We start from the raw sequence: 23,526 nt of genomic DNA, 5'->3' as shown, positions 1-23,526 counted from the left end.
CTAGAAAAAAATGGAATATTTTAGTGAAGATCTATCTAATTTTGTTGTGTATTAATGATTCCATTGTCTAATTACAAGTAAAAATGCTTAGAAGTCGATCCATCCTCTACTAAGAATGGGATTATGACTTGAAACAGAAATGCCAAAGGTCATGCTTCAATGAGTCTCCGTTTGTAATAACAACATTCCCCAGGCAACAATTATGGTTTTCTGTTGTTTTCCTCTTTGATATGTTACTGTAAATAGCGTAATAAATTCCTTGTTTGATGTTTTAAGTAATATAACTTTTAAGAGCTCCATAACTGGAACGACATTCAATTTTCATTACTCCTGTTATTTTTTTGTCTTTTTTTCTCGGTTACAATAATATTTATCCTTTGTTTAACGAATCTTTAACGCATTTATCAGCTTACTTTTACTGAAATTTACTTAAAAAACACAATTTTCTATATTTAAAAGTAAGTTTTAAGTGGTTATAATGAGGAGGGATTCGATATTTGGTTTATAAATGCAGCGGTTCTTGCAGACATTTTTTTGCTATTTTTAAGGTTATTTTACGCGTAAATAATTAAATTTTGATTATTTTTAAAACGTTATAAATCGCAATTTATAGCTTGGACGTGTTTTAAAGCTTTAAAATTTGCGTTAAATTAGGTAAAACGAGTGGAACGATGCAGCATGTGTCAATGAAGAAATGCTATTTTGTGCGATATTTTAATGATATAATTAAATAAAATTATTCTTTTCTATAAAATTTTAAACTTTAGTAATATCAAATGGATAATAAAAGACCATAATAACTCTTAACAATGTTCTAAATCTGCAATGGATGGCCATACCAGGTGACTTTTATGCGGCCTTAAATGGAAAATACATGATATTTAATACAAGTTTTAAAACATTTAATACCTTAAAACGGGTTCTACATTAAAATTTTCAAACTTTTAAACAATGATAAAGTTTTTTAAATAGCTTTAAAAACTATAGGAATTGGAAAGACATCGCTGCCAAGATCGATTTCTCTTAAGAGTTTATGGCATTTTAAAAATAAAATAAGAAAAAAAAGGAGTAAAACTTCAATAAATTCAATTTCGAAATTGTCAGATGACCACAAGTAAAGCATTTCCAATGGAAAATTGTCATCTGTTCACCCAGTAAAGGAACTTTTGCAATCTGTTTTCCTCTTTCGATTTTTACGTATCGCTTTGCAATACCCCCCCCCAAAAAAAAGGATAAAGAAAAAAAAAATCTAATTAAAATCTAAAAATAAAATTAATAAAAATTGTTATTTAAACTACATTTATTCCTTGTTAAAAAATATTAAAAGAAAAACGCGAGGAAACGTTTAAAACTTAAGCTACTGCTTACCTATAAGTGCAGTTGGAGGGTCTGGAAATGATCTTACTTTACTTTCTATTTTTTTAAAGTTAAAAAAAGTTTAATTTCAAATAAATTTGTTCAAAATAGGAAATATTTACAGAATTTATACATTAATTATACTTTAAAAGTCGTGGATGGAGATGCAATGTTTAAAAAGTAATTACTATATGGCTTAAGTAAAAGTGCAGTTGAAGTGTCTGGATGTAAATTAAACTCATTTGGACTAAAGAAAAAAGTTAATATTTTTTAAATTTGTTTTAAAATGAAGAAAGATGTATATATGTATATATATATATATATAGAAAAATGCTATCATCAATCATCTGATTAATTCAAAACCTTCTTTTATCTACGTTGACAGACAACTTGATGTTTTCATTAACTTTAAACCAAATCCCTTAAGTAAACCCTATTTTTTTTATGAAGTAAAACGTATTCTAAAGCTTTCGATATTCGTTTCAATCATTATAAGCTGTCGTGAGTTTAATAAAAAAATTTAAAAAAAAATAGTAGTCATCATTTTTAGAACTTAGAAGCTGTGCTGACATTTAAACAGCGAATGGAGGTCACTAACTAAACAAGACAAATTGTCCGAGCTTAAGTAACTCATGCAAATTTTATTATATCAGTTTATTGAACGTTAGAAAAACCATAGATTTATTACAAAGACAGTAAATTTTCTTTAAGTTTTGATTATTTTCTAGCAATATACAACGACTAATCCCCTTAACTTTTATTTATCTCTCAATTAAGGTTGTAACGATAATAAAAATAATTTTTTTAAATATTTTTTTTTATTAGTTTCTAAGAAAATAAAATAGATTTTATTTTTATAAACTTTGTTTTTATTGTTTTTAATTATATAAAAAGGTAAGATTAATATTTTAATACCGTAAAAATTGAGCTTTAAAATGGATTATAAGTGGGATTTTGTTGACTGTAAAAACTATTTAAAATATTGAAAATTAAAAACTTCAAAATACGTATTTATTTTTTCTAGGTTTATAACTAATTCTCTAGGCTTTATAGTACAAAATATGTATTTTCTTTAGGTCTATTTTCCAGGATTTTGTGGTTTATTTTTCAGGTTTTTTTGCGGGGAAAGTATACGTTTTTTTTCAAGTTTCTTGAAGTTTCCAGATTTATTTTCCAGAATTTTTAAAGGAAAAAAAAAACATCTTCTAGAATTTATAGGGAAAATATTTCCCGGTTTTTCTCCTAAAAGTTTCCCTAAAAAACCGAAAAAATATTTATATATATTTCAGTGTTTCTGGAGAGGGAGAAAAGGGTATATTTTTAGGTTTATTACCAAAGTTTACAAGTGAAAAAGTATTTATTTTTTTTTTTAAGTTTATAAAGCTTAAATCTATCTAATTACATATCAATTTTATCTAAGGGAGTTTTTTTATCAAGAAAAAACTTAGTTTCCGGCTTTCGAAAGGTTTCATCAAACATTTCTCTACTCCATTTAGTCTCATCTGTATTTGTTTTTTTCTTAACTTCTATCATCTGCAGTGAATCTAAGAAATTATAAAAATTAAATTCTAAAAAACTTTTTAAAATCCTGATTGATTTCTTTGATCTGATTTAAAATTCAAGTGGTAATGCGAAGAGTTTTTTTTTTTTTTATCAGTGAAAGAATTTTTACTAAACAAAGAGTTTTTTCTGGATGAAAGTGTGTACAGATTTTTAATTATGATCAGGAATTTATTAAATTGGCATTCAAGCTGTCGGAACTAGTTTTTTTTTTCTTTTTTATATAAATTTTTATACTAAGTTTACAGGTAGATTAGAACGTGTATATAAATTTAAGTCCGTTGTTTAATGAAGATAAACACTTTTGACATTGCAAAAACGTTAGAAACAAGAAAGAAAAAAACATTTAACTAAGTAATTTTTGATACGATAAGAAGGAAAATGAAGTTTACAAACTAAATTTATGGGTTAAAATATATTTTAAAAAGTTTTAAAATGCGTGGAAACGTTTAAAACTTAATTAAGATACAACTGCAGTTTAAGGGTCTGAATGTAAATTAAACTTTAAATAAGTTTAATAGTTTTTAAATATTCGTTTAAAATACCGAAATTTTTCTATAATTTCTGTTGATTTTTTATTTTATTTTGTTAATTATGTTAATAAAGCTATTTAAAAAAAAGATTAAAAAATTAATTTAAAACATGACTTAAGTATAAGTGCAGTTTACGAGTCTAAAGTAAAACTTACTATAAATCTGGAGAAATTTTTCTACAATTAATTTAATTAAAAGGAATAAATTAAAATCATGCTAATAAGGACTTGATAACAATAGTAAATATTATTGATCAGACCTTAAAAAAATAAGAAAAATTGAAGCCAAATCGTATCTCCAAGTTAAACATAAAAATTCAGCTTAAAAGTGATTTAATTATTCAAAAATTTAATTTTTTTGATTTCTTTAAAGTTAAATAAAATTAAAATATTCTTCGCATATTTGTTAACTCACGCACCTCATTATTTTATTTTATTTTTTTCCAAAAAAAAAAAGTACAGCTAAAATGATGTCAAAAGTATTATGTATCGTACTCCTTCAGAAAATACGTTTAAAATATGAGGTTAAGTTCATTTTTAGGACGAAATTGTGCTATTTCATTTTTTATTTCCAGCATTCTAATAACCTAGAATGAAGTTTATATATCCTCAATAAATACATATATTATGTGAGGTAGAGTCGAAGATTTCCATGTGTAAATCCTTTTCGTGTTGAATTCATCCCCTTTAAACTCGTCAATGGCCGATACTACCTGTTATTGCTGAAGTAACACACAATATATTCATATCACTTTAATGATATCTTCGTGACTACGACGACGTAAGTCTGATGTGTCTGCAAATTCATGTCTTGTTTTTCGACGACGAAGAAATTCCATTTGTAATTGAAGATGCATTTCTTCTGCCATTTTGTTCCTTTCTTTTTTAAATTTTACTTATAAATTATGTTATAAGCTCGAATTTATTATTAACAATCGAAATTTTCGATCCGAATTTTATTATTTTAAAATACTTTCTTGTTATTGTCGAGTTAATAAAAAAGCATTTCTAGAATTTAATTGTTTTCTAGTAAAGTAATTCTATAATTTTATAAATTGTGAAAATTCCAGAAAAACAATTTTAGAATTTCTAACTTTTTCCAGAAAAACAATTCTAGAATTTTATAATTTCTAGATTTGTTTTATAGAAAAGCAATTTTAGAATTTCTAGAATTATTTTCTAGAAGAGCAATTTTAAAATTTCTAGAATTATTTTCTGGAAAAGCAATTTTAGAATTTCTGATTCTTTTCCAGACGAGCAATTGTAGAATTTTAGAATTTCTAGAATTATTTTCTAGAAAAGTAATCTAGAATTTCTAGAATTCTTGACTTTTTTTTTTTGTTAATGTAGAAATAAATCGGTTATTTACGTGATTTATTACTATATTAACAAATATATTTATAGAATTCTATAGACCTTACTAGTTTCTTTATCCCTCAAAGATAGAAATAAATGTGGCATTTACATAACTTACTTTTATATTAACCCAACAAAAAATCATATGAAATGTAAATTTTACTAAATTTAACCCTTTGAACACAAAAAACCAACGTTATATTTGTATAGTTAACCTCTATAATAGCAAACAAAAAATGTCTACAGAACCCTCAAACGTGCTTCTAGCATAGGGACAGACAAGTTATTTCGATTATCCGGTTAGATATTTAAATTATTCTTTGTTTCTCTCCGTAATTGTTACTTGCCATTGTGCAGAGCTAATCCTCATCCATAACGTTGTTACAGTAATAATTGTTTTTCTCGTTTTTTTCTGTCTTCCCCTCCTTCGTCCCTGCGACAGGATAATTACTGTCGAATAACCGACTTGTTGAAGGAAACCAGACAATATAAATATGTAAAAATTGCTGTAAAGTGGTTATTAAAAGAGTAAATGAAGAAAGTATAATTGCTAAAGAATAAATATTAATATGGTTAAGTGCAGGTTCGTCTTGTTCGAAACAAAACTGTTGGATGTATCCACTTAGCTTTTAAGTGCAATTACACATGCCATATTTGATGTACAAGTGCAGTTACCTTCACGAAATGACATCCACTAGTGTCATTTCAGGTACGTCGTTTGACCTTCAGAAGGTATTGAGTGAATACTACTCTCAGTAAGACTTGTTTGCTTTGATATCAACGTTAGATAACTGACTTTTTAAAAATATTATTACTAAATAATCAATAAATATCAATTTCTAACAATATTTTCCGGCATTGTTACGCCACATTAAAAATTCCGCAAATTTTTATATATTTTCTTGCACTGTTACGCAATAATCAGAAAGTCTACAATTTATATTGTTTACCAGCATTGTTATGTAACAATTAGTCTACAATTTATATTATATTTTCCGGCAGTGTCTCGCAATAAATATAGAATCTACAACAGCTAAACCTCTAAACAACGGTTTCTGACGAAAACATTTAAAAATGGCCGTGGTTTACAGGTTTAACTTGTGATAATTTTTTACAAGAGATCGATGCATAAATCCGCAGCATCTTGTCTGCTAACGTGGATTTCCTTATATTTTGCAACACCCATAAGCATTTTTATTTAAATTTTAACAAGATTTGCATCACATAATCATATATATAACACGAAATATCGTATATTCACATTATTATTCTTCAATTTCGTCTTTTATTTATAACATTTCCTAAACTTTATTGCTGTCCTATACATAATTTTAACTCGTTGTAAGTAAAATTCCCTGCAGGAGACGTAAGAAAAAATATATATATTTAACATAAAAAATAGCTGGGCGGGATTGCTAATGTACAAGATCGTGCTGTTGTTATCTATAAATTTAATGGAGATAAATTTGCACGTGGTAGAAGAAAGATTTCACAACAAGAATTTATTTATTTTTTTTAAAAAAAGTATGTAAAAGTCTCAACAGAAAAAATAAAAATATTGATGCAGCAATATATCTTTATAGACTATAAATTGACTCGGATACCATTCTTCCCATTAATACTACAGATTAAAACTAGTTGTATATAACTATGCCCGAACATAAAACACTTCCATCTAGGTTATAATCATAAAAATGACATTATGTTTAAAGCTGTCAACTGTGGTATATATCAGGTCATGGACATTTTAAGTGGCAAGTTGTGATGATGAATGCGATGTAGGCGAGGATAACGTAACTGGTTTTAATCAGATTGTGGTTGGGTGACAACCCTATGAATATTTATTATTCGGTAACCTGACTTGGTTGATTGAATTTCGTTTATTAAAATTATTTGATTGGCATTTTTTTTTCCTTTTTTTAAACTCTTAAATATTGCTTAACTTGTTACTAAAACGTTTTATATATTTATTGAAAGATTCTTAAGAGTTTTAATATTTTCTTAAACCTCTTACGGGCATATATATATATATATATATATTTCTATCTGTAGAAATTTTAAACAAACTTATAATCCTCTTAACATCTTAAAAAACTAAATCTTTTAAGCATATATTTGATCTTAGAAGCTTATTATTCTCTCAAATATACATCGAGTTGAAAAATCTAAGTATTTTCCACAATATTTTTAAAGGTTTATAAATTTTAAGATTATTATACCACTTCAATACAAAATAACATTGATGAGTGGACATTAAACTTGTCACTTGTATTTTACACTAGCTTTAGAAACACGCTTCAAGCAAAAATGTCAAACTCTTCACTTAAAAAAATAATAATAATAATAATAAATTCGAGAAGATTTATAAGCTTTAGAAACAAATTTAGAAATTAATTTAAATTAATTCTTTAACTAATTATGATTAATGTATATTTACATATAAAATTATACGACGTTAATAATTAAAATGTTGTAAAATCTCGTATAAAAATATCAATCGATTTATTTTATTTTATTTATTTTTTTTAAAGCCAATATTAATAACTTGCAATATAAGATTTCGAACATACGTACATTCAAGCCAAACTAGGACTAGATGGAGTGACATTTGCATCGACTTGTTTATTCATATCCCGAAGCTAGTTTACATTACTTCCAGGCAAAACCGTCGGGGAATTCTCTGTAGAGTAAAGTAATGGAACTTATTCATCTCAGTATAGAAAACCGACAAGGAATACTTCTATTTTTTCCACAATAATCCTACATAATTTTTAAAGCAGTCTTATAAAATAAAAAATGAATATTTTTCTAGGTTTATTTTTATATATATATTAAAAAAAAATAATAACAATAAATAAATAAACGATCTTAAAGATTAATAGAAATGTGTTTATAAAATCTGCATATTTTAATTTTTTTTGTCTTCATTTTTTTTTCTTTTATTTAAAAAAAAAACTATCAAATAGGACAAGATATGAACTGGAAATAATGAGACTGTCAGATAACAAAAAACAATTGAAAATGATAAAAGACTGACGTTACTTGACAAAGGGAAGTGAAATAAATATTGTTTATGCTTGTAACAATAGAAACTATTCGTGTTTTCTTGTTTATAAACGAATAATACGTTGTTTAAAACAATATTTAAAATAATAAATAAAATAGAAAAGAATTAATTTCAATTCGTGAAATTGAAAACTATTCCAGCTGTTGAAATCGATGAATAAAAGTGACTACGTCAAATCCACGTGCTTCAAATGAAATTGATTTATAATTAATTTCAATAATGAAATTAAAACGAAATTGATTAATAAAATAATTATCATGACGTGAAATTCGCGTTTTTTTTAAACGTAATTAATTTCAATTGTGAAATTGAAAACAATTCCAGCTGATGAAATCGATGAATAAAATGATTCTCAACACGTGAAATTCATGCGCTTTGAAATGAAAATGATTAGTTAAAAACTTAATTTAAATTTAATCAATATCATTGGTTTAAAAATTTAATCAGTTTCTTTAAATTGAAATTAAGATATTCTGATTGGTTTGAATATTTTTAAATTTTAGAAATTGATTACTTTCTTTATTTAAATAATTACTTCGTGTTGTGTATCGATATTTTAAATTGTTTTATACGTAATAACGTTAATAACGATGAGTAATTGTCATTTATTGCAAACAAAATAAATGCCAGTTTTGGATTAGAAGTTAAATAAATTTATTAATTATAATTAACGAATGTTTTCTTGCTACAGAACTAATTAATATATATAATTCTTGTTTATGTTAAGTTTAGTTAATTCAATTATAATTGATTAATTTCCAGAAGTTAAAGACGAAAATACTAAAAATACAACGTAAAATTGCTAGGAAAATATAAAACACGAATTAAATAGTAGAAATTAAATGTATTAACTACCTTTAAATATTATTCATAAATTAAAATATACTTATACATTTCATTGTCGTCATTTTAATGTTCAGTGGTCCTGAAGGACCACTCATCTTCTTTATTATAAATTAATAAACAAATTGATGCTTATTTAAATAATAACGTGATCCCCGTAGACAATTTCTATACATTTTTATCACTTTATTTTAACTCAATGCAGATCTTTATGCCAGTTATAAATTTCTTTTATGCCTTTTGAAAAATCTGGCAGTTTTTATACGTTTGGAGAATGTCCGTATTTACGAGAATTGAAAATATTTCGTGATCCCATGCCACGTAGACGGATCTCTCGAGAGGGATACTTTACCATAGAATAATTTACGTGGACTTATTCTTTGTGGTCCTATCTCAGTGACGTATGATAAATAAGTCATGACGTCAGTGGAGTAAATCCACAACAAACGAGATACTTTATTTTTTTACTTTTTTTTATTTTGGTGTACGAATAATTCAGTATGATATTATATGTCATGAAAAGTCTCTCTAGCCTTTACCAAAATGGATTCTTGTATGGATATTTTGCTACTGTTCGAAGGAGAAATAAAAATTCAATTTTTTTATTTTAATTTTTATATAAAAATTTTAATATATTTTGCTATTTTTTTATAAATAAATTAAAATTTTTGAATTAATTTAAAAAAAAAAATTGAAACTGATTATAACACAATTCAATTTAAATTTAATCAATATCATTGGTTAAAAAATTAATCGGTTTCTTTAAATCGAAATTGACAAATATTCTGATTGGTTTAAATATTTTTAAATATTAGAAATTGATTACTTTTTGTAATTTAAACTAATTTTTTCGGTTTTGCATCAATATTTTTCAATTACGGAAAATTTAAATTTAAATTTATTTTCTTTTATAAACAAATATAAAATTTTATGTATTATAAACACAATAAAAAATTATTGTAAAATTTCTTTTTATTGTTAATATTAAATCAAAATGCTGTTAGATATGCAAGGTTACAGTTACGGTTGTGCAGATTATAATATAAATTTAATAAAATATATATTTTTTTTATTAAATTTATCGAAAGTTTTATTATATAAATATTTAACATTCTTTTAAAAAATTTTATTCTTTAATATTTATTATTTAAAATAAAACAAAATTGACTTTTCCAAACTCCAATTCTATCGAGAAACTTTACGACTTGTGTACGTTTTCTTTATGTTTAACAGCTTTAATATTTATTTTCCGGCAACAATTTTTATATATAGAATTTATTTATTCAAATAATAATATAAATATCTCAAGCAAAAGTTAAAAATAACAATAAAATTCTAACATCTGCAGCCGGATTCCCTTCAACAAAGGAAGGAAAAAATTTCTCCTTCATCACTTCCTAAATGAGTTATTTTATAGAATATATTGATATCAATAATTAATTAATGACGTTAATTTTAATTAAAGGTTTTATTTTATAGTTCGATTATTACAAAATTTGCTACTTAAGTTTAATTCCAAACAGAATAATTACCAAACAATTACTGTACAGAGAATTACTTGAATGGGATTTCTCTCGACGGTAATGCCTCATTAGAATTCATTTGGATTTGCCTGTTAGAATGTCAACCTCTTAATGAAGTGATTGCAAGAATTCTTTAATTAACTGAGCCACAGTCGCCCCGGAAGTAATCGTTTTGCTTACGTATGCTTGACCTCATACGTAAGTGTAGCAAACGCAGGTGACTATATATGGTCAACATTTGTGTAATCTCCATCACTTATACTTGTTTTCTTGTTGGAATTCCATAAATTTATAATTATTTTATTCTAAAATGAAGCATAAATTAATAAGATAAGGTAAGAATTACAGATAAGTGCATTAATATATTTATATATACTAAGATGCTTCGTGTCGGTAGCTTCTTAGAAATTAAGAAATTTTGCCTTTAATTTAATAAATGTTAAAGTTTTTAAATTAATTTATGAATATTTTAATTTATTTTCCTTAAATAATTTAAATTTTAATATATTTTTATTTATTTATTTGAAAGTTTTCGATATTTTTGCTATTTAATCGTGTCGAGAGTTATGATTTTTGTTAATCATCTTGAAAATTTTCCATATTTTTATTTATAAATCCACTTGAAATTTCGATTTAATTTATTTTTAATCTATTTTAAATGTTTTTCTCCTCCTTTTTTCTGTTAATTATATAACTTTTTAAAGAAAATTTTTATTTATAAAATATATTTTTAAAAATAATTTCACTTAAAATATAATATAAACTTAACATTTTCTCTACTTAAATATCGTATTTAGTGAAAAATATAGGCCTATATATTGAATATTTTACTTTTATTGAATGGTGATAGATATAACAAGCAGTTTATCAGATTGTTTTCAATTAAATTCAGTCAATTTAGTAAATTAGTAAAATAAATTAATGACTTGTCATCATCATCATCAATTTATTCTATGTTATTTACGATGCGATACATTTATCAAAGGTTCAACAATAGGGGTATCAGGTACTGTACAAGAAAATATGCGATAATTTTGCAAGAATTATATTAAAAAATTACAAATTTTTTATGTCAAATTAATCATTTATATATTATATAATCTGCTTGTCGTAAAAATAATTAATTTACTTCACGGAAATTTAAGATTTACATGCTTCAAATTACATATGTTTCAGATGTGATGGTGATTGACAAGGAGTGTTTATCATCATTTATCCTTGATAAGCCTGTCAAAAATATAAGATACGAAAATAATATCTTATTTATTAAGTTATCAGTTGGGTAAATTTAGTATAAAATTGTTGAAATTGTTCATAATGGTTAATTAGAGTATAGATAAGACTAATCAAGTCCATACATTAATATACGCGTGCTTGTAAAACAGATGAGTTTTCGTGCATTTTAATCGCAATTTTAACTTCATTACTGCAAAAATTATTGAGATTTTACTTTAAAAATTTAATATTTATTTGAAATTTACTGTTTAAAACATGTTTATGGCCTAGATTAACATATAATTTGTTATCTTGGTTATCATGTGATGTGTATTGGAGAGACGAGAGACGAGTGCATTCTATCTATTTCATACATTTTTTTTCATGATTTTTTCAAATTTTTATCTAAAAAAATATATATATTTTTTTGAAAAATTTAATGTTTAAAATACATTTATTATCTTGATTATTAAGTAATTTATTGATACAAAGTTACTAGAATTGATTAGAAGAAAAGAAAATAATTGTTAATTTAGTTTGCTGAGAGTTTATTATATGAGAAAATAAATTAATAGCATAAATTATTTTATCTATTAAGAAAAATAAATTAAATTTTTAGAAATTGTTAAGCTTTAAAAGGCTTTAAAATCATTAATTTTATAAAATTATAACACGCAATTTTTAATAACAATTCATTTGTTTTATTTAATTTTCATCATTTTTTTAATTAAATTTATTAATAAATGAGTCATTGTCTCTTTAAATTCTTTATTATTATTATTTTTTTAATAATAAATAAATAAATAAATAAAAGCTGATACAGAACCAAATTTTTGTTTTAATAAAACAAGAAATTAAGAGAAATTCAGTATATATATAGGCCTATATATATATATATTGGATATTTAATCTTGTTTTTATTTATTTATTTATTTAAAAAATATATTATATATTTTTTTTATTAACGTCCTACTTTCTACATATCAGAAATTCGTTTGACTTATTTCCCGAATAAACGAGAAAAACGATTTCTTCAATTGGAAATCGAATACTCTTTTATATTTTTGATCAAATGGAGTGTATTAAGTTACTTCAATTGAAGATAAGTTCCAGATCTTGATTGGTTATAAATATATAAAAAAAAAAGAAAAAATAATATCAAAAAATATGCTGAATCCGCATCACGTTTTTTTTATTACACGGTCTAATAAAACTTTCGAAAAAATTTCTGTAATATGAATACTTTTTTTGACATTTTTTATCGAAGTTTAACGCAGATTTATATCCTAATTTTCTTGTAAATTATTCGCGCTCACTTGCACGTGTGGTATTATTCACCTTTGAACTTTAGCATTTTTTTAAAATACTTTCCCGGCTGTTATGTGCCCCAAGATTTTTACATTTTACGGACTCAGCGGAAATTGAAACCTCGAATTGCAAAAATTTGGGGTTTTTTCAAGCCCACACACACACACCCTCACATACAGTAAGGGTGTGTGTGGGGGGGCACGATCTTGTTCTCCCACTTTGATGCTTAATAACTCCCGTTCCTCTTGTCTAAAATGTTTGAAATTTTGCAGCGGGGTTTATGTATTAGAGAAATTGATGCTGTTAAATTTTGGTAGTTAAAGGTCGAGGGGTTAGGGAGATACGGGGATGTCGTACTTCATGAAGATTTTATTTGTTATTAGTATTTGCAAGTTTTTTTTTTAAATAAAACTCATATTTACTTTAAATATTAAGCTTTTTGCCAATTTAATAATTAATAATATAATAAGTTTTTTAAATAAAATATTGTAAAAGATGGCGCCATACGTAATTTTAATTTTTTGCTGGGAAAGTTAAGCAACTCATTGCTGGATTTTTTTTAAAACACTTTAACCCATTTTTTATTGATTTAGGTTCCTAATGAAGGCTTCGAAATTTGGATAAAATGAATATTTTTGTTAAATCTTGATGAATAGAGATAAGAATTCGCCAACATGACCATGAAATGGGAAAAATTATCTCCTGCTGAATTTCAACAATTGCAAGATTATATACAGTGTGAGTGCTTTAAATTAATTAAATACGTGTTTTAAGCATTAAAAATATGGTTAAATTTGCTACTTAAGATGTGCGAAAGGAGGATCCTCCAATTCTGAGCATCTGCGTGTAGTGTGGAGAGAATCAGAAATTGTTTAAAAAAATCTAAGAAATTTTTGTGATAAAATATAAAGTACACAACCTTGAATTCAACATTAACTTTTAACACGAGAAGAATTTCATCTCGAGTTAAATCTAGACCTCATTGATCTGTTGACAATCTGCCGTTCTGTAGCCATGCCCAGGAGTGACTTTGGCAATAGGAAAAAGATTTATCCAGGAATAATAAAGTTGCCCTTCTACTAAATTCATTTTACTTTTTTTTTATTGTTTTGAATAAATATAAAAATACTTTGACTTTATTTTTAAAGTATTAAAATTCTAGTTACTTCAATTTTGATAGATTCATAATTTTTTAAGGATTATTTTTGATCTTGGACACGTTTCTAAGGCTTGAAAGTTACAGAAATTTGACTTGAACATCATTTTCTTAAATATGTAATTATAGAGTTGATTATATTTAAATTAATTATATCTATATGAATCAATTTATGCCTTTTGACTGGGAATTCGAGCTTTTAATGGCCTCAAATACACCTGTCAATTATAATATCTTTATATAACTATGCCTTCGCTTTAGGACCTCAAATATGCATAAATATATGATTTTAATCCCAGAGCTTATATAGGGTCAGGCCCCTTTAGCCATTTCTGTTTGAACGAATGAAAGGCATAGATTGTCAGAAGATTTTATTTTCTTTTCGTAAAAATAACATTAATTTTTTGTGTGTAGGAACCTTTAAGAGCTCCTAACTTTTCTTGGGTCCAGGACTTAGAACCAGGACCTCTTAGACGTCAAAAGAGGACCCTAACTTACGTTAAGCCTCGAGTGTACTAAAAAAACTAAACAGAATTGAATGCTTCTGAGGCCTCTCGAAAGGACTCATTCTTCTAGTCCTTCCTGTGATAGAGCTTGCTTGTAATCCTACATCTTAAACAATATTAAATATCATATTATATGCTGTTTACATTAATAAACTTGCATTAAAATGGGCCTCGCAACAAATTTAAACCGTCGCTACTTCAAATTTTTCTTCTTAATTATTATTAATTTTTAAATTCCTTTTCGTTTAGATTCGTCTAAGAAATTAAGCGATGTTTTAGACGAATTTAAAGAAAATTCTACTTTCTCCAAATATAATCCTGAAGGAGTAAGTAAATTATTATTTTTATTTATTATTTTTTTAAATATTTTTAATTAATTTTAACCGTTTAAAATGATAAAAGTTAGAGCAAAATAAAGTTTTAGTACAGTTAAGTTACAGTTTCAAGCCTTATATTTGATGTTAGTAAGGCTATATAAACCTATATTTATACTTTTAAATCCTTAATTTGAGGTTTATAGATTTAATATTTTTAACAGGATATCGATTATGAGGGCTTCCAAAAGTTTATGGATACATATCTGGAGATTGAAACTCCTAAAGATCTAGTAAAGCATTTGTTTTTGTCTTTTGTTAAGAAGTCATCTCAAACGGTTGACGGTAAGCTTCTCAAGGTAAGTTAAAGTGAAGAATTATTGCAAATTGATAAAAATAAAGTCATTTAACTTATCGGAAAATCAATCATTTATGATAATTTAATATATTCGAAACCAATTCAAGTTGTTCGATTTACGAAAATCGTTGGCTTAACAGCATACAAGTCGGGATATTTTGTAATATATCTCTAAGTCAATTCGAGCGATCTTAATGAAATTTTAAATTTAAATTAAGAATTTAATCAGTAAATTTTGTGCAATTTTTTTATCTTAAAATTACTCACCGTTTAGGATTTATAAGCGATCGTTTATTTCACGAAAAAAAAGAAATTTATCGAGATTTAAGTTGGATATTCTTACAGAGGATCAAATTATTGATATTTGTGTTAATTTTTATGAATCTAACTTAATCGGTTCGGAAATTATGCGATTTTAAAAATTTCTATTCTTTTTACTTCGTATCAATCACACAGAAAAGAATAGTGTATATTTTTATTATTTTTTTTTTATAAGCTAAATCCAATTTCTTTCAACGCTTTAATATTGTATTCTTTGGAGTTTCGTGTGTACAAAACTGTCATAACAGATAATAATAAATTGTCCTAAAGTACACTCACGCATGGAAAAACTGAATAGAACATTGTAAATATCCGCTGTTGACAGACAGACAGTATTACCTCATATCCCATATTTTGTCGGCTTAAGAGAAGCGACAACCAGGAGAAGAGTCTATCAGCACAACAGAACGCAATTATCACGTACCTTTGGTGGTATTTATGTCGGTCTCTGAGGTAATGGCACTTGCAGGAGATGTTGGTTTACAGTTCCATTAGTTGGCTTGTCTGCCAATGGACAGGGTGGTTTGTCATTACATCCTCTATGCCATTGCCCTTCTGAGTATCGTGTTTGGGGACGTTCACATTAAATCAGAAAGAATTCTCTTCTTATCCTCCTGTACCACTGTCCTAACTAAATTTACCTCCCTTCATTCCTCTGTCCTAATTACCATGCTTTAATGGGTCGATACGAATGTAGTTACGTGTAAATGATAAGTGTAGTTACGTACGATAAACACTAATGTGTATACGAGCCACGTGATAAAGTTCTATGAAACGTGCAAGTTAAATATAATAGAGGTATTTGATTATCGATCGTTTCCGGAGATTTCGGTGGTAATTTTAATGAAAAAAAATGATGCAGATTAAGTGCCGAAATTTCAACTTTGACCTTTCGTTTAAGGATTAAACCAAGTTTCTATTTTCTCTTCCTCCATTCTGCTAAATATCTGGTGTCATTTTCTACCGATATCGCTAAAGTGCACTGACCTTTTCCTTGTTAAGAATGATAGCTCAGCATATCTTTCGCTATTATTTTCTCTTTTTCTTGTTTCCTCCCCTCTACCTTCTACTAAAATACAGTTTAAATGTGATATATTATTTACCGTTAAACCTTATAGCCTATCAGTTAACCACTTTTTTTTTCTTTTTTTTAATTATATTCGGTACCTAAATCAATACAAATGAATTTAATTTTTTCTTTAGCTTCTCTATTCTTAAATTAAAGGCATTTAACTTTAAAATTTTTTAATGCGGTTCTTTAACAATGAGACTTATCACAAAGCAGATGGCTGCTGTAACATCGACGACCGCTTGCGCTCCTATAACTTCTCACAAATGCGGTTCATTACCTGAACTGAACAAAGAAGGACACGAAAGGAAAGAAGAAAAGTCTGCTACATTAGCTGAAAAACTTCATGGACTAACGGAAAAACTTCACAGCCTCGGACAACATAGAACAGATAACGATAATAATCTAAGAAATCGAACAGGTAGAGAGACTTTCTCCTCATTCTCCTCTTCCTTAATTTCATTTCTTTTTAAAAATATATCAAAAATAAAGCTCGATGATTTCTTCTCATCTTCCTCATCTTTAATTTTATTCAATTTCAAAATTAAACCTCGATTTCTTCTCAGATAGCTCATCTGTACATCCTATAGTAACTGTAACCCAAAACTACGATCAGAAATCGACTGATTCTTCACCAAGTCAAGCATCAAGGAATTCATCTAGAAAATCCAACAGCTCTCTTCTAGTTCATAATGGTAATTTAAACTACTTTATACACATTTAAAATATAGAAATATAAGCATTTCTCTTCCATAATAACTCGCTTAACAACCATTATATCTATTTCGAGACATTAAAAACGCCATACTAAACTCTACACTTGTACGTAACTACGATACAATACAGTTAATTATCAATTATTTTAAGAATCCTATTATCTCTTTTACTATCTTAGAGATTTATTTATTTTTTATGTAGTAATAAAAGCAAGAAGATAACGAGGAGCATGTAACATATAAAGATTCTCTTTGATTCTCTCTCTAATAAAGTATTGTAGAAGGAGAGACGAGGAAATCAATAACGATGTGGAGAAATAACAAACAATGAACTTAAAAAAATTCTTTCTTAAATTTTTCCTTAAACTATTTCAATTAATTTGAAAGAATTTTTTTTAAAGAAAAGAACATTTAAAAGTATATTTTATTAACGTTATAAGAGTTTAAAAAATGATCTTTCCAGTTTTAATGAAGTTTGCAGTTTTATTTTGAATTTTTTCTCTTTTAAAATGTAATTAAATTAATTTTTAATGTTTTTCTTGTTAATTACTTCTTGAAATTAATTTAAAAAAATCTCTTTTGCTATAAATTTGGAGCTATATAAAAGTCAAGTCAATGTATCTAATTGCTTGAGAATTTCTAGAAGATTTAATGAAATTATTTCATTTTATAAGGATTTTGCTTTAAATTTTTTAGCTTAAAATTTGTATAGAAGTGTACGTTTGAGCCCTAAAATTAACGTTAAAGTTTCTAGTTTTTTTTAATGTGAAATTGTGATGATATTTATTGAATACCGATGAACAGACAAACACACAGATGTGGAATAAAATTAATATACTACAAATTATTCTCTTGATATGCTATAGGTAAGATTGCATAAAAAGCAATAAATTATTATTATTTTAGTGGAAATTAAACCATTAAGAAAGACTAGTAGCCACTTGGATATCCACACACTCACGGTACCTCTGAAGGATATCATCTGCTATCTTTCTTTAATGGAAGCTGGAAGACCTGAGGATAAATTAGAATGTAAGAAATTCGAATTTTTCCTATTTTTTCTAAGCCATTATCCAATTTTATTGACATTTGTTTCATTGATATGGCATAATTGCAGCTTTTAAAATTCTTATTCTTTCTGTAATTACAGTTGTATTTCGTCTTTACGATACCGATGGGAATGGTTACTTGGATAGCAACGTACGTACTAGAATGATTTTTTCCCTCATTTTATAATAAAAAAAATGAGTAATTTTTTTTTACAAGATCTTATTCTAATTTAGGAAATGGATTGCATAGTTAATCAGATGATGACTGTGGCTGAGTATCTTGGCTGGGACGTCTCCGAGTTGAAACCTGTGCGTATTGTACAACGAAGAGTCATTTGGCGTGGAAAAAAATGATTTAACTCTTAATTTAATGGAGTAAAATAACTTTTCTTAGATACTTAAAGACATGATGGTCGAGATTGATTACGATGCTGACGGTAAGGTCTCGTTAGAAGAATGGAAACGTGGAGGGATGACCACAATACCACTCTTGGTTCTCTTAGGTTTAGACTCGGTTAGTTCACTTTTTTTATCTATAAAAACCATTAAAATAACTTTATATTTACTGTAAAAATATGTCTTAGAATGTTAAAGATGATGGAAATCACGTCTGGAGATTAAAACATTTTAACAGACCTGCCTATTGCAATCTCTGTCTCAATATGTTGGTGGGTCTTGGTAAAAAGGGGTTGTGCTGTGTCTGTAAGTATTATTTAAATAATTATCTGTACATAAAATGATTAATGGTAATTGTTTCGGTTTCGTTGAACAGTTTGCAAGTATACTGTTCACGAAAGATGTGTACAGAGAGCACCCGCTTCTTGCATCAGTACTTATGTCAAGTCGAAGAAAACATCTCAGGTAATTTTATATGTTAATTGATTAGTTTATTATTAAAATTAAAATTAAAATCGATAAGTTTAAGTTTGTTCTGTGAGTGGTCTTCTGGAAGATTTTTATGTCCTTGGTGGTTTGCAATTTATCTTATACGTGCTCCCATTCATCCTGGTAATGAAATTCTACCGGAATATTTATAGTTTCAGAACAATTTCATTGAAAATTTGGTTAAAGAGAAGAATTTCGTCTGTGTACTTCGAAAAACATTAAAAATACAGTAAAAATTTTTAAAGTAAAGCATGGTAAGTGGGTGAAAGTGGTTAAAGAATCGCAGCACGACGTTAAATTTTTTAAAAAAAAATTTAATGCAAATGAATTCTTTTACTTCCATTTTTCATATTCATGAGCAAAACTATAAAATTAGAATATGCTAATGATGTGACACTAAAATCTGTTGTTGCAGTATTCGAAATATCTACACCAATTCCTCGAAAAATCACAAAGACGTTTTAACACTCGAAAGACTTCAAATATTTGAATTTGTTGAAGAATGTCTTTACATAATTTAAAACCAGCTATAATGAAAACATACAGTCGAACCTCGATATAGCGCCATCCGCTTAAAGCATCAATGAATACTTTCCCGTAAGTAGAGAACTCTTCTGTGCAGCACATAAACAGCGAGAGGATTTTTTCTTTATTTATTTACCTCAAAAGGCCCTATACTATGCCTTCTTAAAAGCTGCGTACAATGAAATAATTTGCAGTAATATTTTGTTTCATTATATTATCTATAAAAACGAGTTTAAAATTTATTAAAATATTTTTTTTTTTTTTCCTCGATTTTTTCGAATTTGTGAAACAAGAATTACGAAGGAAAAATTAATAAAACTAAATTAGAAAACGTGAAAGTAATAAAACAATCATTTATAACATACCTAAAATCTCGCTCTGAGCTGTAACCTAATTAAATAATTATGGATAAATTCGGCATTTGAATAACATAGATGCATAACTCTAGCATAATTGAATCGTTCAAACTAGCACAACTTCACCCGTTCTATGCTGTCACTACTGTTCTATGCTGTCACTACTTCTACTCTATGCTGGCACAACTACTGTTCTATGCTGTCACTACTTCTACTCTATGCTGGCACAACTACTGTTCTATGCTGGCACAACTACTGTTCTATGCTGTCACTACTTCTACTCTATGCTGGCACAATTGCATCTGTTCTATGCTAGAGCACAACTACATTTGCCATATCTTCTATACTAAGATAAAAATATATATATATATATATATATATATATTTGCGTATGCCGTTAAATTACATTTATAATATCAAAATGACATGACAGAACGTTTTTTTATTCAACATTTTTTCCTCTTGAACATGCAAATTCTATCACGTCGATCGAGTATTAGTCAAAAGCAGTTATTAGCAACTCAGACGTGTCTAGAAGAGTGCTAAGTCTTTCGAAATTTATAATTAATTATTGTAATTGGCTGACAAACTAGCTTAAATTCCTCTTAGATTGTCACACGCGAAGGTTGTTGATTTACAAGCAAACGTGACAAAGTTTGTTGATTATTTCTTGTAAATTCTATCCCTTATCTCGGTTTTAAAATTTTAATTTAAGACGTCGTTAAATCTTTTAATGGTTTCCCTTCTGTTAATTTAATAGACGAGTTTTGAATATTTTAAAATGCTTCGAACAGGTTTCGAGATTTGTTTTAGAAGATTTTCTTGAAATTAATAATTTGTTCCATTTAAAAATTAAAAATATAATTATGCTAATGATTTTCCTATTTGTTTTAATTCTATTAATGCATCGTTAAATCGGATTCTAAAGCTGTATGCAAATTAAAGTTAATGGAGTTCTGTTTAAAATCGCCTTAATCATATTTAAATATATGTTCATAATAATTAAAGGAAATGTTTGTAATTATCTTCTCCTTAATAAATTTAAATTGTTTTTTTTATCATACTTAAAAATGATTTAAGTGATTTAATTTAAATAAAAGATCCAAACTTTGAAAGATAAAATATACAGCAATTTATTTATTTATTTTTTACTCTTCCCTCCTTGTGGGCACTAATAAGGAATTTTAATCATATCCATTACGAGTCTGGCCAGGCCCATAATGAGGAGTCTGGGGCCACTCTAGTCCAGAGACATCAGATTAACAAACTCCTACTGTGCCTCTAGAGCTTTAAATACACTATATTTATCGTTTATCTATATCCTATAAACAAATATCTATTTATAACTATCCTAAGTTATATATTTAACCTAAATCTAAACTCTATATACGCCTTATAGCTCTTAAAGACTCGTGATAATATAACTCTCAAAATGAACCATTAATGAATATAATATAAACTACAATTTTAAAATTAAAAAAATTATACTACAAACATAGGTAGTCCTCTGTTATATGTGAAAAAAATCAGGAATTTAAACGATTTAAAAGACGATCGGTTAATGAAGGAGGAGTTAAACGAATCTCCTCCCATTTTTTTACTCTCTTAACCAATCGTTGCTTAGATATTTAAATTTCAAATAATTTTTAAAATATATTTATTCATGAGTGGCCTATATTTAATTTTACGTAATTTTTTTTCTTTTATTATTAAAATCCAATTTTATAAATGATTAGAATACAATATTTACGCTCTACTAAGACTTAATACTATATATAATTCTTGTTATTTGGATAATTCGGTTTAGCGCCACACTCGATTTAGTGCCACTTTTAGAAGCGAGCAGTTAGTAGCGCTTAATTGAAATCTGATTGTATACAATTATATTAATAATATACAGAGGTGTGTAATGTACTGTACCTATATTATTATAGAGTTTCACATTACAACATCTTATATAAGACTTTAATACCAGAACTATGCAGACAAACAATAGCAATGTCAGAGCAATAAGTATCGATAACGGAAGAGAAAGCAAATAACATGGAGAATTTATTATTTATAGGTTTAATCTGCTATTATTTTATAGCTTATGTAATCTACATTATATATATATGTGGATAGTCTGTTTGTCTGGTTACATAATTGCTTGGTTACGCAGTTGCTACTTGTTATATTCTTCTTTATAAGTTACAAAACCTTGTAAATTATTTGATATAATCAAAAGTAAGTCCACGTAGAGGGGTCAGCAGGGCCGTTTAGCGCCAGCCACAGAAAGAAAAGCCTTATGGGAAAAATAATTTTATAAAGCTTCGTTTGATTAGTAAAAAATTTTATTTTATTCACGAATTTTTATAGATTCCAAGAAGTGTGAGGCTTCGTAAAGTGTAGAGGGGTGAGTAGGCCCTACGAAAGGGATGCAACCGGGCCCACGAGCCTTAGGGGACCCTTTAGAGAGGAAAAATGCAAAAATTATGTTTTCTGTATTTTTTCCAAATAATGAACTAACTTTGGTTATGGGTTAATATTTATACTAGATTATGTTTTTACTACATCATCATGATATTTGTTTTTTGTATAATCAGCATGGAAACCCAAAATGGTCTTTGCACCGACAATTCTACGTTATCTTTGGAGGCTCTGGGGCGAGGAGTGATGGTACATGAGGAGTTAGGCCCTTCTCTTATTCAAGATAAGAGAAAGAGGGGAGATGAGGCCAAAACCCTGGCTGGGTGACCTATCTCTCCCCCCTCTCTCTCAAGGCATCTTGAAAAACATATTTTACACCCTAAATACATTTTACAAATTAAAATTCAGCATTTTATTTTAACTGTAATTTATATTTTTTGTACAGTACATTCTAATTATCGTGATACAGATAACGTGATTCTACATGAAGACGATCTTCTCACGTTCCCTGCGACTAAATTCTGAAGGTGAATCTACAGTTTGAGTGGCTAACCTTTGGATAGGAATCTCTTAAAACTACCCAACTTACGAAGTGACATCTTAAATGTCAAAAACTATGATTTACTAAGATACAAATAGTCCGCACGAGATTATTTGGCATCGAATTCGAAACGTGCAAGAAATCGAACCACGAACGTGATCCATACTCCAGATACGTTAGAAGCAGCTGTCGAATGTTATGAATTTTGTATGAGGAATGCCCAAAAATTGCCCTCATCACTTTGTACTCCTTTATTTTTTAAAGGATGCCACTTGTCTTCCAGCAATTCTTCACAACGCCTACTTTGTCCAGCTCTTATGTTCCACGCTTCTAATTTTTTTTTTTTCAATAACGACTTTGCCAGTCTACTAACAATCACGTCCAGTTCGGACTACAGTTGACCTGATAACTTCAATCATATCGATCATATGAGGTCGAGCATCGGTAGCTTGTGTGGTGTATGTGGATCTCATCCTAATGATTCGAATCGAGTTACTTCGCTGAAACCTCTCGAGCATTGTTAGCATTTTGATGGAGTAAATTGTTAAAACAATCACGAAT

General features: G+C 27.3%; 1 protein-coding gene across 5 annotated transcripts in view; it reads left to right on the top strand.

The window, feature by feature from the left end:
- The window catches only part of LOC136975565 (diacylglycerol kinase beta-like), a 71,156-nt gene that overhangs the window by 33,062 nt on the left and 14,568 nt on the right, over positions 1 to 23,526 (top strand). For 4 of the 5 annotated variants that reach the window (XM_067270647.1, XM_067270648.1, XM_067270646.1 and 1 more), the window contains exons 2-12: positions 13,354 to 13,498; positions 14,672 to 14,748; positions 14,961 to 15,095; positions 16,698 to 16,905; positions 17,051 to 17,179; positions 18,107 to 18,232; positions 18,351 to 18,400; positions 18,484 to 18,558; positions 18,644 to 18,763; positions 18,834 to 18,951; positions 19,022 to 19,110. In XM_067270647.1, the coding sequence (XP_067126748.1) occupies positions 13,435 to 13,498; positions 14,672 to 14,748; positions 14,961 to 15,095; positions 16,698 to 16,905; positions 17,051 to 17,179; positions 18,107 to 18,232; positions 18,351 to 18,400; positions 18,484 to 18,558; positions 18,644 to 18,763; positions 18,834 to 18,951; positions 19,022 to 19,110 (1,191 nt within the window). In that variant the 5' untranslated portion in view covers positions 13,354 to 13,434. The remainder of the gene's footprint in view (positions 1 to 13,353; positions 13,499 to 14,671; positions 14,749 to 14,960; positions 15,096 to 16,697; positions 16,906 to 17,050; positions 17,180 to 18,106; positions 18,233 to 18,350; positions 18,401 to 18,483; positions 18,559 to 18,643; positions 18,764 to 18,833; positions 18,952 to 19,021; positions 19,111 to 23,526) is intronic. The other variant, XM_067270649.1, reaches the window with a different exon arrangement.

The sequence above is a fragment of the Centruroides vittatus genome, unplaced genomic scaffold, assembly GCF_030686945.1.
Source record: "Centruroides vittatus isolate TY-2023 unplaced genomic scaffold, ASM3068694v2 contig_375, whole genome shotgun sequence".
In the NCBI taxonomy this organism is placed as follows: domain Eukaryota; kingdom Metazoa; phylum Arthropoda; class Arachnida; order Scorpiones; family Buthidae; genus Centruroides; species Centruroides vittatus.
The sequence above is the reverse complement of the archived record's forward strand: the minus strand, read 5'-3'. Positions and strand labels throughout refer to the sequence as shown.